This window comes from Maniola hyperantus, chromosome 21 (assembly GCF_902806685.2).
Source record: "Maniola hyperantus chromosome 21, iAphHyp1.2, whole genome shotgun sequence".
Lineage (NCBI taxonomy): Eukaryota > Metazoa > Arthropoda > Insecta > Lepidoptera > Nymphalidae > Maniola > Maniola hyperantus.
The window spans coordinates 1,489,468-1,506,030 of record NC_048556.1 but is presented as its reverse complement, the minus strand read 5'-3'; the positions used below and the strand labels follow the sequence as shown (position 1 = coordinate 1,506,030).

General features: G+C 36.9%; 2 protein-coding genes across 2 annotated transcripts; one reads left to right on the top strand and one right to left on the bottom strand.

The window, feature by feature from the left end:
• Nucleotides 1-3,611: 3,611 nt before the first annotated feature.
• Nucleotides 3,612-5,247, top strand: LOC117992227 (putative peptidyl-prolyl cis-trans isomerase dodo). Its single transcript, XM_034979885.2, has 2 exons — nucleotides 3,612-3,757; nucleotides 4,036-5,247. Exon 2 carries the CDS (start codon nucleotides 4,037-4,039, stop codon nucleotides 4,505-4,507), a length of 471 nt encoding a protein of 156 aa, XP_034835776.1. The 5' UTR covers nucleotides 3,612-3,757; nucleotide 4,036; the 3' UTR covers nucleotides 4,508-5,247.
• A 583-nt stretch (nucleotides 5,248-5,830) lies between these two features.
• Nucleotides 5,831-15,815, bottom strand: LOC117992357 (uncharacterized). The gene is made up of 2 exons (XM_034980036.2): nucleotides 15,660-15,815; nucleotides 5,831-7,757 (listed from the first exon to the last, which is right to left on the bottom strand). The coding sequence occupies exon 2, from the start codon at nucleotides 7,751-7,753 to the stop codon at nucleotides 6,713-6,715; it is 1,041 nt and encodes a 346-aa protein (XP_034835927.1). The 5' UTR covers nucleotides 7,754-7,757; nucleotides 15,660-15,815; the 3' UTR covers nucleotides 5,831-6,712.
• Between the last annotated feature and the right edge of the window lie 748 nt (nucleotides 15,816-16,563).

Below are 16,563 nucleotides of genomic sequence, written 5' to 3'. Positions count from 1 at the left end.
GGTCACAAACAGTGGCCACAACTTTTAAACCTGTGGCTTCTACTTCTTTTATGACAGTTTTTATTTGTGCCTTTAAGCTGTCTGCTTTAGTAGAGCCTCTACAAAATGTGAAATAAACTGGTTGTTTGAATTTTTTTATGATACCTCTCACCATAAACACCAAAACATGGTCACAAATTTGCTTCTTTTTTTCCTCACCGTCATCCACCATACCAATAATTTCATCATTTTTTCTGCAGTAGGTTAAATTTGGTGAAATTGCCATTTCATCAAAGATGATCGTACAAAACTTATGGTTGTCATTTAACTTTGTTACAGGTTTCTTTAATTCTTCAAATAATTCCACGGTTTTACCTGGCTTGAGGTTTATTTTTTGTAATAAAGTAGAAAGTGTTTTTCTCTTAGGCAAAACACTAAAAGAACTTAGAAACCTATATGCCTTTGGACTGCGCTTGTACAATGCAAGGGAAAGAATTTTTTCTTTAATTGTGAAGCGTCTTCCTTTTGCTTTCTTTCCAAATTGAGTGGCTTGCATAGCAAAAAAAGTTTTTGTCTCTTCACTCATATTTTTCATCAAAAGCTCAAATGCTTCGGTCTTTTTAAGTTTAATAGCAGCCTTCTTCTTAAAGTAGTCTTTCTGTATTCGACATTTTTTTAATTGATGTCTCATATTTGAAATTTCTTTGCAGAGTTCCTTCTCTTGTTTGGTGAGAACCCACTTCTTAGCTGAAAGTAAAATGACGTCAAATATTAAAAATTGCTGTTCATTAAGTACCATCATGATTAATCATGGTTCGTCATTAAGTGCAATCGTATAACCATTATGTTAAAAAGCGGTGACAGCCTAGTAGCTATGACTTTTCGACAGGTTGGGGGTGCAATCAATTCTAACTTTGCAGAGTTATGTGCATTTTAAGAAATTAAATATCACTTGCTTTAATGGTGAACGAAAAAATATCTTAAGGAAACCTGCATGGCAGACGATGGCCTAAACTCATCTCACTCTTAGAGGAGACCTATGCTCAGTAATAAGCTGGCAATGAGTTGATCATGACTAAAGATATTATCAATGAGCAATAAATTCTTAGGGTTATCAAAATAGAGCCTTTTTACTGTTATTCTGCTGCTAGTCTTTCTGACCGTGTATAATATTGTTGTCTTGAAGTCATATTATACAGAGTTATTTAGACAACCTGGCATTTTTGGGGCAGAAAAAATATTGATCCCAACTTGATATGCCTGAGACTTTGTCCACATGAATTTGTTTTTAAAAGTGTCTGCTACAGACAGAGTATGAAGCATGGCATGATCACCACAGTAAGTTATAATATTTAACTAAGCCAAGTAAGTTATAAAAACTTTTTAGTTTAAAACTAAGGATTCTGATATACCTTTTAAATTGTCCTTTGAGTTTAACTTAATAGCAACTGCAGGTACTGCTTTACTTGATGTTGCAACAAGTCCTGCAAAATACCAAAAATAACACATGAGATAATAATACGATAATCTATACCAACCAATTTAAAAAAAATCTTTTACAAGTAGAAATCTACATTATTCCTGAGTAACATAAGCTATATTTTATTTTCAAAAAATTAGAGATCCACATGAAAACTGTAATAAGCTACCCATGCGAAGGTAAGGTCACTAGTTAATACTAAAGCTACCAACAATGGAAATGAAAAAATGATGTTTGATTTGAAAGGTATCAAACTTTCACATCAGTAGTTCATTTCAGTTATACTACACTATTCTATTAGTATCTAATTAAATTGAAATGATATGATCATGTAAATCAAAAACACTATTTGTTTGCATTTCCTATTGTATGGCATATACATATCTGCCATGTTAAAAAATAAACTTAAAGGCGATTTAAAATTATAGGGTACTAGCTTATGCTTTCGACTTCGTCCGCATGGACTACACAAATTTCAAACCCCTATTTCACCCCCTTAGGGATTTAAATTTTCAAAAATCCTTTCTTAGCGGATGCCTACATCATAATAGCTATCTGCATGCCAAATTTCAGCCTGATCCGTCCAGTAGTTGGAGCTGTGCGTTGATAGATCAGTCAGTCAGTCAGTCACCTTTTCCTTTTATATATTTAGATTTAAGATTTATAATTACCTGGTGCCATTTCCATTTCATTAGAATTTGATATGAAACTGGAGCTAGTATGCGGTTCAGAAACAATTATTGCTTCAGCAGCAGCCATATTCTCTAAAATAAAAATATCAATATCAAAACCATAATACATTGAGATATGAATTATTCACATTAGAGAGTAAGACTTGTCCATGTTTCTACATAAAAAGTTCTTGTAAATAATTAACTTGAAACCATAGCTGTCTGATATTCTGTGACAAGTTACATAATATCTAAAATATACCAATTAGCAAGTGAAAATATTTGCTAGTTACAAAGGTACTTTAAAAATGTCTAACCAACCTGCTAAACAGAGTGATGGGATGGCTAGGGAACACAACTTTGTTGGGTACAAATAAATGTCCTCAAAATGTCTACGACAGACCCTTCTGTTGCTGTAAATGTAATCTTTATCTAATTCCGCTACATGACCCCCAATCTTCTTCAGCCACACTTGAAACAAATCAATGTGCTGATTTGGGTTGGGGAAACGGTGCAGTGAGATACCTGGAAATACATAATGAAGTAAAGATATTAAACATCAAGCTTATCTAATTATAGTGATCCGACTAATAGCTTATTTCTATTGAGAAAAGTGCTAAAAACATTAAGTCACTGTTCAAACATCAACATTTTAGGGTTTAGTACCTACATCTCACGTTTGCAATTAAACAAAACTGTGGTGCTAGAGCTAACGCATCTTGTCAAAAAGGCATCCTTGCATCACTGCATCCTTGAAATGATAACTTTCAAGGGCAATCTTCCGATTGAATCAATTGAGTATATGAGGCAGCAAGCAATACTTTCTGATATAAAACAGAACGAATTTACTTACCATCGCCTGCAACAGTTGAACAGCCAGGCACACAACATACTTTTTGAGACATTTTACAAATCTGAACTTCTAAACCACTAAACAAAATCAGATTGCAACAGAGTTCAGGGGGAATGCCAAGTTATCGTTTACACAAGAAACAGTAGTCCAAAAAACAAGCCAAAATAATAAACGTAGGGATCGTCGGAGTCCGAAAGCAAAGCAAAAGTCGTGAAATCTTTAATATCAAATAAAATTACTCCCAAAACTGTAGAACCACCGTAGAATTTCGTTATGAAATGAACATCAAATTTCAAACTTTTCTGACACTTGTCACCCAGTTTTCTTGACCATAGATATGAAAATCTAGAATTTGAAGAACATTTAACTATTATTTTAAAAATAAAGCTTAATTTTAGCAAAATTTATAATAATTGAATATTTCTTTTTTCCAAATAAAAAGAAAGTATGTTTTTAATTTAATTTTTCACAATATTGGAACTTGAGTATTTTTTATTATGTTAACACTGTCATTAAAAATGATTTACATGTTAACACTGGAACATTATTTCTAAATCCAGCTCCTAGATGGCGCTATTAATCTAGTTTAGCAGCAGAGTTCTAAGATAGCATACCATGGTGCCTGTGGTCGCCCGGTGACGCTTGTTTTGGTGTAACTTTTTGATTTCATAAATTTTGTATTGTATACAACAAGTAGCACAAGCTGAATTCATTGTAGAATTTGTTTGCTTTAATAAAACTTCAACTTGAATTTCCATCAAGATCCAACGCCAGGTAAGTCAAATATTTGTTTACAAAAAAAATGTTTTTGAGGTTATTGTATGTAAATGAACAGTTTTTCACTATTTACATGGACAAAGGCTTTTGAATTACTGCTAGTATCTTAATTCCTTTTTAGGACTATCTAAAAACTGTTTTAATCGACATTAACGGAGAGATTTCACTCGGTGATCGATCAGTAAAAGTGATGTTACAATAGTTCGGTACATTAATTAAATTGTGTGTGTGTATTATTGTGGAAAAGCATCAAAAACGTTGACAAAACATTCCAGGATGTCGAATGACAACGACGCACCACTGCCTGAGGGATGGGAGATGCGCACAAGTAGATCCACCGGTATGACATATTTTCTGAATATGTATACGAAAAAATCTCAATGGGAGCGTCCGGAAGCACCCGCCGACCCCGGTGAAATCAGATGCAGCCATATCCTCGTTAAACACGCGGAGAGTCGTCGCCCTACGTCTTGGAGAGAGGAGAATATTACCAGGACTAAAGAAGAGGCTATGGATTTGCTTAAAAGTTATCGTAAGCAAATTGTGTCTACTGATGCACCCTTCCCTGAAGTTGCTATGAAGTATTCGGATTGTTCGTCAGCAAAACGTGGCGGAGACTTGGGCATGTTCGGTCGGGGTCAGATGCAGCGGGCGTTTGAAGACGAGGCGTTCAAACTCAAAGTTGGACAACTGAGTAAACCGATTGAAACTGACTCAGGGTTCCATATTATATTGAGAACTGTTTAATTTTATTCTTCTACATGTTACACATAGTTCTGATCATATTTTTATAACTAGACTATGCTTGCTACTTTGTGCATGTGAATTTATGTTTTAAATTTCCCATGGGATGGACTTGTTTATTTGGGATAAAAGTATACTATGTCCCTCCCGGGAGGCAAGCTATCTCTACCAAATTTTGTCAAAATAAGTTAAACAGATTAGGCCAGTGGGTGGTCTTATAAGTGGGATGTCTCGGGTTAAATTCCTGGTAAGGGAATTTGGCAATTTATGATTTCTAAATTGACTCTGGTCAGGTTATTTTTTACTTTGACTGTATTAAGTGGTGATAGCCTAGCGGTTAAGACATATGCCTTCTATTCAGGAGGTTGGAGAATTGATCCTGGGCATGCACTTCTAACTTTTCAGAGTTAGGTGCATTTTAAGCAATTAAATATATCACTTGCTTTAATGGTGAAGGAATACATCGTGAGGAAACCTGCATGCCTGAGAGTTCTCTATAACGTTCTCGAAGAAGTCTGAAGTCTGCCAATCCACACAGGGCCAGTGTGGCAGACTATGGCCTGAGCAGACACATACTTTCGCATTTCTAAGTGTATAATCTTATGAGATAATGACTTTGTCATTATAGAACTGGAACTGAACTATGCATACTAAAATAATGAATTTTGTAAAAGACAACGAATAATAATGCTTAAGATACCTATGTCATGTATTAAAGTTCTGAAAATACAAACATATAAGTATACTGAAGTTTTTAATTTTGTATCACCCCATATACAGTGTGACAAGGCTATCTTGGCGCGTGGCGAAAATCGGAACTAACGTTGCCGTCAAGTGTCCCCTTTGTTCTTGTTTGATCAGTCTAAGCCTTTGTTCTCCAACAGCGCCCCCCTGTTAATGTCATTCAAGTGCCAAGAGAGACTTGTCGCACTGTAATAAAATTTACAATGTGCATTACAAGGAGCCAAGGTTTTTTAGTTAAAACTCAAATTAATCTATAATCACTTTGGTTAGGGACCTTCGAGTCTTCTCCGTTTTGTTTTCATTATTATTATCAACTAGCTTATGCACGCGACTTCGTCCGCGTGGATTGCATAAAATTTCAAACCCCTATTTTACCCCCTTAGGGGTTGAATTTTCAAAAAACCCTTTCTTAGCGGATGCCTACGTCATAATAGTTATCTGTATGCCTTTCAGCCTGATCCGTCCAGTCGTTTGAGCTGTGCGTTGATAGATCAGTCACTCAGCTTTTGCTTTTATATCTAACACCTAATTTGTATTCGGTAATATTAGTGTCAGGTGAAATAAATAAGATTTTAAAAACACGTTATTTTAATTCTTTACATTTACTTAAATTGCACAATAAATAACACATTAAGATACAGTAGGTATGTAATTTTGGCCTTTGTCCAATAAATATATTAATTTACTATTTTTATTCATAAATTAATTAAGTACATTTGAAAACAATTGACTAACATTGTTTCATAAATATTGACTTGACGCCGAAACGGCAGCCGTGCCCGACGAAACCAGCCTTTTCGTCAGACACAATTTTTTTTCAGAAACATTTTTACAGACTTTTACCTCCCTATACAGTGTGTTTTTTTAACGGGGATAGTATAGAAAGTCCAAAACCATAGGAGATACAGTTAAACTGTCTTATGTAGGAAGCATCAGATCTTTTTTGTTAGAATATTATGGTTTACTCAATTTATTGATTCCACAAAAAAATATTTTTTTTTGAATGCTGACCAATTCAGTTTCATTTAAGAATCATTTCATTGTATCGGAAGCTAAAAATCGGGACAGCAGAAGTTGCTCAAAAAGTAAATTGCCCGACGTCAAAGTCAATAGGAAGGGTTATGATTTTAGCAGTCTATGTATGTATGTATGCGTGAATCTATGTGTGTTCCACCGTAGGTGGAGGTGGAGGTAGGTAGGAGGTGTCAATTGATTCGTTGTTATGGTCCGGACCAAACAATTCACTATGCCAAAATTGTTTTTACAAAAAGCCCTAATAGTTTCTAAGACAGTTTCCATGTATCTCCTATGGCTTTGAATTTCCCCATAGCATCCCGGTTAAAAAAACACACTGTGCAATATTTCTATGGCACTTTATATAAAACAAACAACGACTATCAAGTATTGAGTATCGAGGAATATGGTAACAAATGCTACTTTACGCCATTTTATCGTTTTAACGCATTACAAAGATTTCGTAGGTTCTTCGTTGTCCTGATTCCGAACTAATAGTATCGTGTTTAAGGTGGATTCCTTGAGATCTTGAGATGCAGGTGTCCATATCGGTCCGATGATTGGAGGGGATCTTTTACCACCCCACGCGCTAAATTTAACCTTCCTTTTACCATCCTTTTTTAAATTGATATCTAAGTATGGATGACCGGGTTTGTAGATCCTCGGTTGTGGTTCCATAAAAGTGTTAAAGGGAAGGGCGTCTCGAAGCGTTCTGTCGTCCAAGTTTGTGCTTAAAGCCAATATCTTGATCGGATGCCGTTTGTCCAACGTTGGAACGAATTGGAAACCAGTCAGCTCCACTCTGTTACCGTTTGGCAAGTAGCTGGAGATTATGCGAGTCAATTCTGGGACTGCTGCTGAGAAAATCACTTTCGTGCCTTTGTTTCCCGGTTTGTATATCATTTGGCCGCTTCTCTTGCCGCCCCACGGACTGAATCGCACCCTCTTCGGCATGCTCGGCTCTCGGATGCCGGGAGATCGTTTCCAAGTCCACGTGTGCTCTAGTAAAGGCTTGTCCCTCTTACCTCCCCATGGGCTGAAGCTGCGTTTACGCTCTATTGTTTGGACGACTCTTCTGTCAGTTGAGTTCCCATCCAATGCATCAGCATACGCTTGCAGGACAAAAGGATTAGGTTTCCCATCGTTTTGTAGATAAACAGTTTTGTCGCTATCGATCAAGGTTGGTAGCCAGTGCTTCTCTTTTCCTTCTTCTTTGAAATCATCTATCATTCTTCTTCTTCTTTGAAGGTCGACGGATTCTTGGTCTTGAAAGTACTCGTTGTGATCGTAATTTCCGTCGTTTTGGAATGTTTCGATGTTGTTTTTGGGGTTTGGGACGGTGAAGTAGTTGTGATAAAGTAGTGGTGGATAGTGGATGGAAGAGTCGAGCGGGTCCAGGAGGGATTCTGCTCCCGGCCCTCCGGTGTTGATGTACTGGAGGCTGACGCTGCCAAACCAAGAGAATGTGATGAAGATCCAGTAGTAAGCCATGGTTCTGTAACAAGGAAAGATTCATTTGTGACATACTTTTAAAGTTATGATCACTAACCATATTATAAACTAGCTGACCCGGCGAACTTCGTTCCGCCTAACAGTCGATTAAATTTTTTTTTTTTTTTAAATATCAATTCACTATCAGAAATTCTAAAATCCCCACGATTTAGGACTTCAGTTCTTTGCAGCATCAGGATAGAGGAGTTAGGATCAGGATCCGAAGTTCAATGATGTAGCCTATGCTTGGTACCTAAAATAATTTTGCATCATCCGCAGTTCCTGAAACATTATAGTTTAGGAGTGCTGTACCCTACATCATCAGGGTTGAGGAGTTGAGACTTGAAGTCTGAGAATAAAGTCGTTGCTTGGTACCTACAATATGAATTCACTATGAACACTTCCTGAATCTTGATAACTCAGGCGGGCAGTAACCCTGCAGCATCAGGATTAAGGAGTTGAATCCAGAATTTTTTATGTGACCACCACGAAAACATTTTTTGTTGATTAAAAAAAAATTTTGCAAATCGGTCCAGAAACCTCGAAAAAATCGATGTAGAAAAAAGAACCACCTCCTTTTTGACAGTCGGTTAAAAACCAATGACCTTGAAATATTTACGGAACAATTTTTAAAACATCCCCTTTCTAACAAAAAAAGAATGAATGAAATCGGACTACGCGTTAATGAATTACAACTCAGTATACATTTTAACTTTCATCCCCTCTCCTACGGGAACCATGCTGAATTTCGGGATAAAAAGTATCCTATATTCTTCCTCACAGTATGACCTCAAATCGTACCAAGTTTCATTGGAATCCATTCAGTAGTTTCAGCGTGATGCGCGGCCGTGATACAGACAGACAGACAGACAGACAGACAGACAGACAGACAGACAGACAGACAGACAGACAGACAGACAGATAGACAGACAGACAGACAGACAAAAATGAAAAAAATTACAGTTTTGGGTTCAGTATCGATTATAGAGTGCCCTCGAAAAAAAATATTCAAAATATCTTCAATGTACAGAATTTGACCTGTTACAGTTTTATTATAAGTATATTGATGCGAGTGTTAGTTTAGGTTTGTCCTTCAATCACGCCGCAACGATTTGACGTGATTTTTTGCATGGATAAATTTAAAGAGTGACATATGCTAATTTTTATCCTGGAAAATCAAAGAGTTTCCAAGTTCTTTTTATAAACCTAATTCCACGCGACTGAAGTCGTGGGCATCAGCTAGTTAAAAATAATTGTTTTTTAAAACCATTTCGAATCACTGGTAGGTAGAGTTGTTTACCAACGAACAGTTTAAGAAAACTGGAAAAGAACTAGGTACACGGAGAAGAAGAAATAACATTTTTTTTGCTATAAACACAAAGAAGCCATATTATGCAAGTAAAGATTCAAGTATTTTCAACTTTCTACAGAGCAGTCCAAAGGTATGGCCACGTGCTTTGTACCCAGTGGCGTGCAGGTTATAGAGGTATAAATGCACTGCTTACCCCAGTTGTAATGGCTCAATGCATATTTTTCATTATGACCTGCCAGTAAATAGGTTCCTACCTAACTAATGCTTACCCTGGCTTCAAACACTGTGCACGCCATTGTTTGTACCTATGTACTTAATCTACTTACAATATTTCATAACTTTAGTTTTTGCATCAGCGTAAGGTTCTAGAGGTTTTTCTTTGAAAGATTTTGCGAAATTTTCCAACTTTTAAAGCATATTAAGTTCGTTTGTGTGTAAACGGTTTAACTAGAAGTTGCTTTGAACAACAACAATTTTACAAGCCTTGATACCCTTAAGTACAACTCTTTTGTGAAGAAATTTTTGCCGCTCTTGTGGTAGAACACGTCTTTCCTTATAGATGTATTCGCAGAAAATGTAGATATATTTGGTCAGTAACGGCCAACGCAAACAGTCAGTGCAGTCGGCCCAAGCTTTATTCATAACAACTTAAACTCTAAAAGCTTTAGGTACCTAGGTACCTTCATAACTCTTTAAGTCTAACTTTTCAAAGTCATGCATTTTAAGCAACTAAATATCACTTGATTTATTGGTAAAAAAAATTAAATGCATGCCTGAGAGTTCTCCATAATATTCTCAAGAAGTGAAGTCTGCCAATCAACTTGGTGGATGATGGACTAAACCCTTCTCTCTGAGAGGAGACCCGTGCTCTGTAGTTGGCCGGTATAGGCAATGGATTGACATGATGACAATACGCAGAGAATATTTCAGCTTTTATAAAATAACTAGATGATGCCCGCGACTTCGTCCGCGTGTAATTAGGGTTTTTAAAATCCCGTGGTAACTCTTTGATTTTCCGGCATAAAAAGTAGCCTATGTCCTTCCCCGGAATACAAGCTATAGCTGTACCAAATTTCGTCAAAATCGGTTGAACGGATGGGCCGTGAAAGGCTAGCAGACAGACAGAAAGACAGACATACGCACTTTCGCATTTATAATACTAGATGATGCCCGCGACTTCGTCCGCGTGGATTTAGGTTTTTAAAAATCCCGTGGGAACTTTAATTTTCCGGGATAAAAAATATCCTATGTCCTTCCCCGGGATGTAAGCTAACTCTGTACCAAATTTCATCAAAATCGGTTAAACTGTTGGGCCGTGAAAGGCTAGCAGATAGACAGACAGACAGATAGACGGACAGACAGACAGACGCACACTTTCGCACTTACAATATTAGTATGGAAGTATGAATGAAGGTCCGGCATGCGCTGACTCTCTCTCTATGAGTCAAATTGAATAGGTGAGGTCGAATCCAGAATCGGTAGGGCGATTGTCTAAAACCTGCATCAATCATTATTACAATCTCAATTGTTCTGATTGGCTGAATTTGTGCGATTCTTGTTGCAACAATGCATTGTGGCCAATAGTGAGCGAGCATTAACCAATCAGAGATGATTGCAATCGTGACATTGTAGCTGTCAAACAACCGCGGTAGGGCCACTGAATAAACCACAGGTAGTATGTGACAGCTCGAAAGTGTTAAACTTTTTCACCAATTCACTATTGAAATGTTAAAGTATTGAATCTTTACAAATACTTTTATGCACCAATATGGAAAAGTTGGAGTTTTCCAGGTCCAGTTGCATGACAGGCAGTTAAAGTTATGTTAGTTAAACTTTGAACCAAAAAAGGTTAAAGGTAAAAAACCTTTTTTAATCCCGGATATACAAGTATGAACAATAACTTGTGCAACTCACTGCTTTTTAGGGTTCCGTACCTCAAAAGGAAAAACGGAACCCTTATAGGATCACTTTGTTGTCTGTCTGTCTGTCTGTCCGTCTGTCTGTCAAGAAACCTATACAAGGTACTTCCCGTTGACCTAGAATCATGAAATTTGGAAGGTAGGTAGATCTTATAGCTGACATTTGGGGAAAAAATCTGAAAACCGTGAATTTAGGGTTAGATCACACAAAAAAAATTAAATTGTGGTCATCAACTAATAATTGGTATTTTCAACTTTCGAAGTGAGACAACTACCTATATCAAGTGGGGTATCATGTGAAAGGTCTTCACCTGTACATTCTTAAACAGATTTTTATTTATTTTTATGCATCATAGTTTTTAAATTATCGTGCAAAAAGTCGAAAAAATACGACTGTGTACGGAACCCTCATTGCGCGAGCCTGACTCGCACTTGGCCGGTTTTATTGGTGGTTAAAGTTTAAGATTAACCGTAATGTAACTTTCATCAATCACATCAATTCAACATCAATTTTAAAAAAAAATAGTCATACAAAAAAGTTCCCTCGGGAATAATTTAAATAAAATCGAAATTCACGCAGGTCACAGGGATCATTTAGTACCTACTTCATAGTTTACCCGTACGACAAGGCAGACGAATCTTACCGCTGCATGTGTAGAAAAGTCATCAAACATTAATCAAAGATAGTATGTAATAAGTTTCTTTCATCTGAAACCATATAGGTACCTATATCACTATTGGAAATATAATCATATAACAATGAAGGATTTGTTATAGATACCTATCTATTGTTATCTCTTTATCTCGTACTAGCTGATCCCCGCGGCTTCGCCCGCGTAGATTTAGGTTTTTAAAGATCCCGTATAGCCTATGTCACTCAGGAATAATGTAGCTTTCTACTGGTGAAAGAATTTTTAAAATCGGTTCAGTAGTTCCAGAGATTACCCCCTACAAACAAACTTAACGACATTACCTCTTTATATAATAGTATAGACTAGCTGATGCCCGCGACTTCGTCCGCGTGGATTTACATTTTTCAAAATCCCGCGGGAACTCTTTGATTTTTCGGGATAAAAAGTAGTTTATGTGTTAATCCAGGGTATAATCTATCTCCATACCAAATTTCATCCAAATTCGTTCAGCCGTTTTTGCGTGATTGAGTAACAAACATCCAAACATTCACACTTTCACATTTATAATATTATTAGTGTGATTAGGATCTACCAGGCAGTGTCTCTGCCTACTTTATATACGACTGGTTTATACCCGCGACTTCATACGCGTGAACTACACAAATTCCGGATCCCTATCTTACCCCTATTTTAGTGGTTGAATTTCTAAAAATCCTTAGCCGTTATAATAGCTATCTGCATGCCTTTCAGCCTGATCCGTCCAATAGTTTGAACTGTACATTGATAGATCAGTCAGTCAATCACCTTTTCCTTTTATATGTGTAGACTAGCTAAGCTCGCGATTTTGTTCGAGTGATATAATTATTTATAGCGTATAGCACTTGGATAAAGCAGCTATATATCAGTAAAAAAAATTGACTGCGTCCCTGGCCCAGTGGTAAGCGGTCTTATTAGTGGGAGGTCCCGGGTTCGATTCCTAGCAGACATTTGGAATTTTATGATAACTAAATTTCTGGTCTGGTTTAGTGTGAGGCTTCGGCCGTGGCTAGTTACCACTTTACCGGCAAAGCCGTACCTACCGTTCCGGTACGATGCCGTGTAGGAACCAAAGGGGCATAGATTTATTAAAAACTGCCATACCCCTTCCAGGTTAGCCCGCTACGTAAGGTGAGTTCCTACGGGATGGGTATGTAAAACACCATACCTACACCATGTACCACCTATATACCTCGAATAAACATTATTCTATTCTATTCTATTCTAAAAACCTAAATCCACGCGGATTAATTCGTTGATATTTAGATTACAAGAAAATAACTATTACATTTAAAAACCATACAAATAATTAATTTAATAAACGAATAACATAGGTAAATAGCGACGCCTTTTGGCGACGAAAATAAATATTAATCGGTCTAATAACCTCTTTAACAATCTAATTGTAAATGTTATCTATTAGAGATTCTATGGGGAAGGTGGCTTTTGCTTAATTGCCGATATTTAGGTAATCGCGACTATGGATGCTATTATTATTATCTGGCGTTGTTCTGGCATAACAGTGGTAATGTCAGAGGTTACGGTTTCTATGAAAAGCGGAGATTGCATAGTAGTTAAGATAGTCGGCCTCTTAATCGAAAGCTCGAGGCTTCGATCACACCACGAGCCACGAGCACCTCTAACTTTGACGACCTCCCTGGCCCATATGAGTTTTCCATAATGTTCTCAGGGGTGTGTGAAATCTACCAATCTGGTGGACTATCACCTAAACCCATTCTTAGAGTGCCGTGTTCAGTAGTGGGCCAGCAGGTTGATGATGATAAATATAATACGGAAAATTGGGTTAAATATTAGTTGTACAGGTACGTGAAAGGAAGCGGGTTTGAATCTTGTGTCATCCGCCATTTGACGACCTCCCTGGCGCAGTGGTAAGCACTGTGGTCTTATTAGTGGGAGGTCCCGGGTTCGATTCCTGGCAGGGATTTGGAATTTTATAATTTCTAAATTTCTGATCTGGTCTGGTGGGAGGCTTTGGCCGTGGCTAGTTACCACCCTACCGGCAAAGCCGTGCCGCCAAGACATCTGAATAAAATAAAAAAAACTGCCCTTTAGGTTGGATTCCCTTGACAGACATGACAGATAGACAGACTACGAAGTGATCCTATAAGGGTTCCTTTTTCTCTTAAGATACGGAACCGTAACAACTAAGATTATTCGTACTTATAATAAAACTAGATGCTGCCCGCGACTTTGTCCGCGTGGATTTAGGTTTTTTTGAAAATCCCGTGGGAACTCTTTAATTTTCCGAATAAAACGTGACCTATGTACTTCCCCAGGATGTAAGTTAACTCTGGACCAAATTTTTCATCAAAAACGAATGAACTGTTCAATTCAATTCAATTCTCTTTATTGCGAATTTGGGTTAGTTTACAGATCTTAAAGGTATTATTAGTGTACATCGTAATTCTACCTTGCGGCATGCAATGATACATTAATTTAAACTACATTAAGAATACATACACATTAAAATATTATTTACAGATACCTTAAATATTATTTTGTCCGAGTCATGTCTTATATCTTTTCTGTTATATAATCGTTAACAGAGTAATAATTTTTTTCCATTTGGGCCCTGAAAAGCTAGCAGACAGGCAGACAGACACACTTTCGCATTTATAATATTAGTATGGATATGTAGGTACCTAACTAAACAAATAAATAATCAACGATTGTCGTAATTATTAGCCGCGAAACTTCGAAGTTTCAAGTTCATTTCGCCTTCAAACATTCCCAAAGTACGATATTTGGAAAGATTTTTCCCAAATAGGTAGGTATCATACTTAATTATTACTTAATTTATAACTAACTAGCTGATGCCCGCGACTTCGTATGTGGATTTAGGTTTTAAAAATCGCGTGGGAACTCTTTGATTTTTCGGAATAAAAAAAAAAAGATTCCGACGAATTGAGAACCTCCTCCTTTTTTTGAAGTCGGTTAAAAAGTAGGATATGTCACTCCCCAGGTGTTAAACTATACCCATTCAAAAAATCACGTCGATCCGTTGCTCCGTTGCGACGTGATTGAAGGACAAACAAACACACGTTCGCATTTATAATAGGGGTAGTGATTTGTTTGATAATTAATTTGTTTGATATTTAAAATTATATACTTAACTATTTTTTGATAATACGGCTTAAGTCTATTCAAATATTAATTAAGAAACCAAAAAAATGTCGATGAGTAAAACATTTCCATTATTTTTAATTTAATTTTTGGATATCTAAATATATAAAAGCACAAGCTGACCGACTGACTGACTGATCTATCAACGCACAGCTCAAACTACTGGACGGATCGGGTTGAAATTTGGCATGTAGATAGCTATTATGACGTAAATATCCGTCAAGAAAGGATTTTTGAAAATTCAACCCCTAAGGGAGTAGAATAGGGATTTCAAATTTGTGTAGTCCACGCAGATGAAGTCGCGGGCGTACGCTAGTTAATAAATAAATAAATTAGGTTTTAAGTCTTTATATTAGGTGCAATATTTTCCTAAAATTCAACTAATCCCTAATTTAATAACTCGAAACACATTTATCATTTACTAGGCCAGGTTTTCAGATTTTTCTCTTAACATTTTACTATAATATGGCCTACCTACCTGACAAATTTCATGATTCTAGGTCAACGGTAAGTACTCTGTAGGCTTCTTGACAAACAGACAGACATACAGACATCAAAGTGATCCTATAAGGGTTCCTTTTTTCCTTTTGAGGTACGAAACCCTAAAAAGTGTTATTTCTTGTTCTTGTATACGATGGTACGCAACCCTTCGTCTGCTAGTTCGACTCAAACTTAGCCAGATTTTTTGAGTAAGAAAACTGGCAAAATATCTCGGAAAAGTTTTCTGATGATTGAAAAATTTATCCCATAGGTAAAGCTATTAATAAATTAATTAACAATTTTATTTAATTAAACTTTTACAAGTATTTTTGAATCGTCAGATGCATCTTCCACTGGTTCTAATATCAATTTACACTACTCACCAGTTAAAGAAGGTTACAGCATCACTGAAAACTCACTTCACGTCATACGAACTATACTATAACTTAAATATTTCTTATGTATTTATTATTTATGTATTATACGGTTTATACGGTTTCGCTAAGGGTGTATACGCGATGGCGAAAGGAGTTGTTATGGTTTTGATGCGAGCGTCCGCGCGTTTTTATACCGTTGCGGTGCTATGTACCGTCAGCCTAAACGGTTATTTTCATTTATGAGGGGTTTATTCGTAGTGCCCTCCAAACAAACGTATTCTGGCACTTCTTTTGTTTGAAGCACGTTGGGCTCAGATGGAAGAAGCGCCGGAATAACCAGCTCTTAGTTATATCATGTGATGTGTGGCGCAGTTTGGAAAATAAACGTGTCTTCTTTCTTTAAATAAATAAATAAATAGTAAATTAAAAAAAAATGCAAACACAGTACACAGTACAAAACACAACAAAAACATACAGAAAAATCACAACAAAAAACATACAGACAAAAAGGTCACAGATACGGCTTTCCACGCATTTCAACCGAGAAATCCACCGCCATTACGTAGCTCTGATAGATAGTGTCTTCTTCTCTCCTTCTTTCTTTCTTCCTGACTTTACTCACGTGTTTAGTCGACGTTAGCCCGACTAGTTTCGAACCCATCCGGGGTCCTTTTTCACAGGGACTCGCGCACGCGTCGCTAGTCGTAGAAACTAGTCGGGCTAATGTCGACTAAACACGTGAGTAAAGCCGGTTGTGAGATATGTATAACGGAAATCACTCACGATAGTTTAAGCCCTAAAATTTCTTAACTATGTTAATTTTAGATTTTGTTAGGGGTTAAATTTTAAATATCCTTTCCTCGCGGATGTCCACGTCACAATAGGTATCTTCATTTTTCAGCCCGATCCG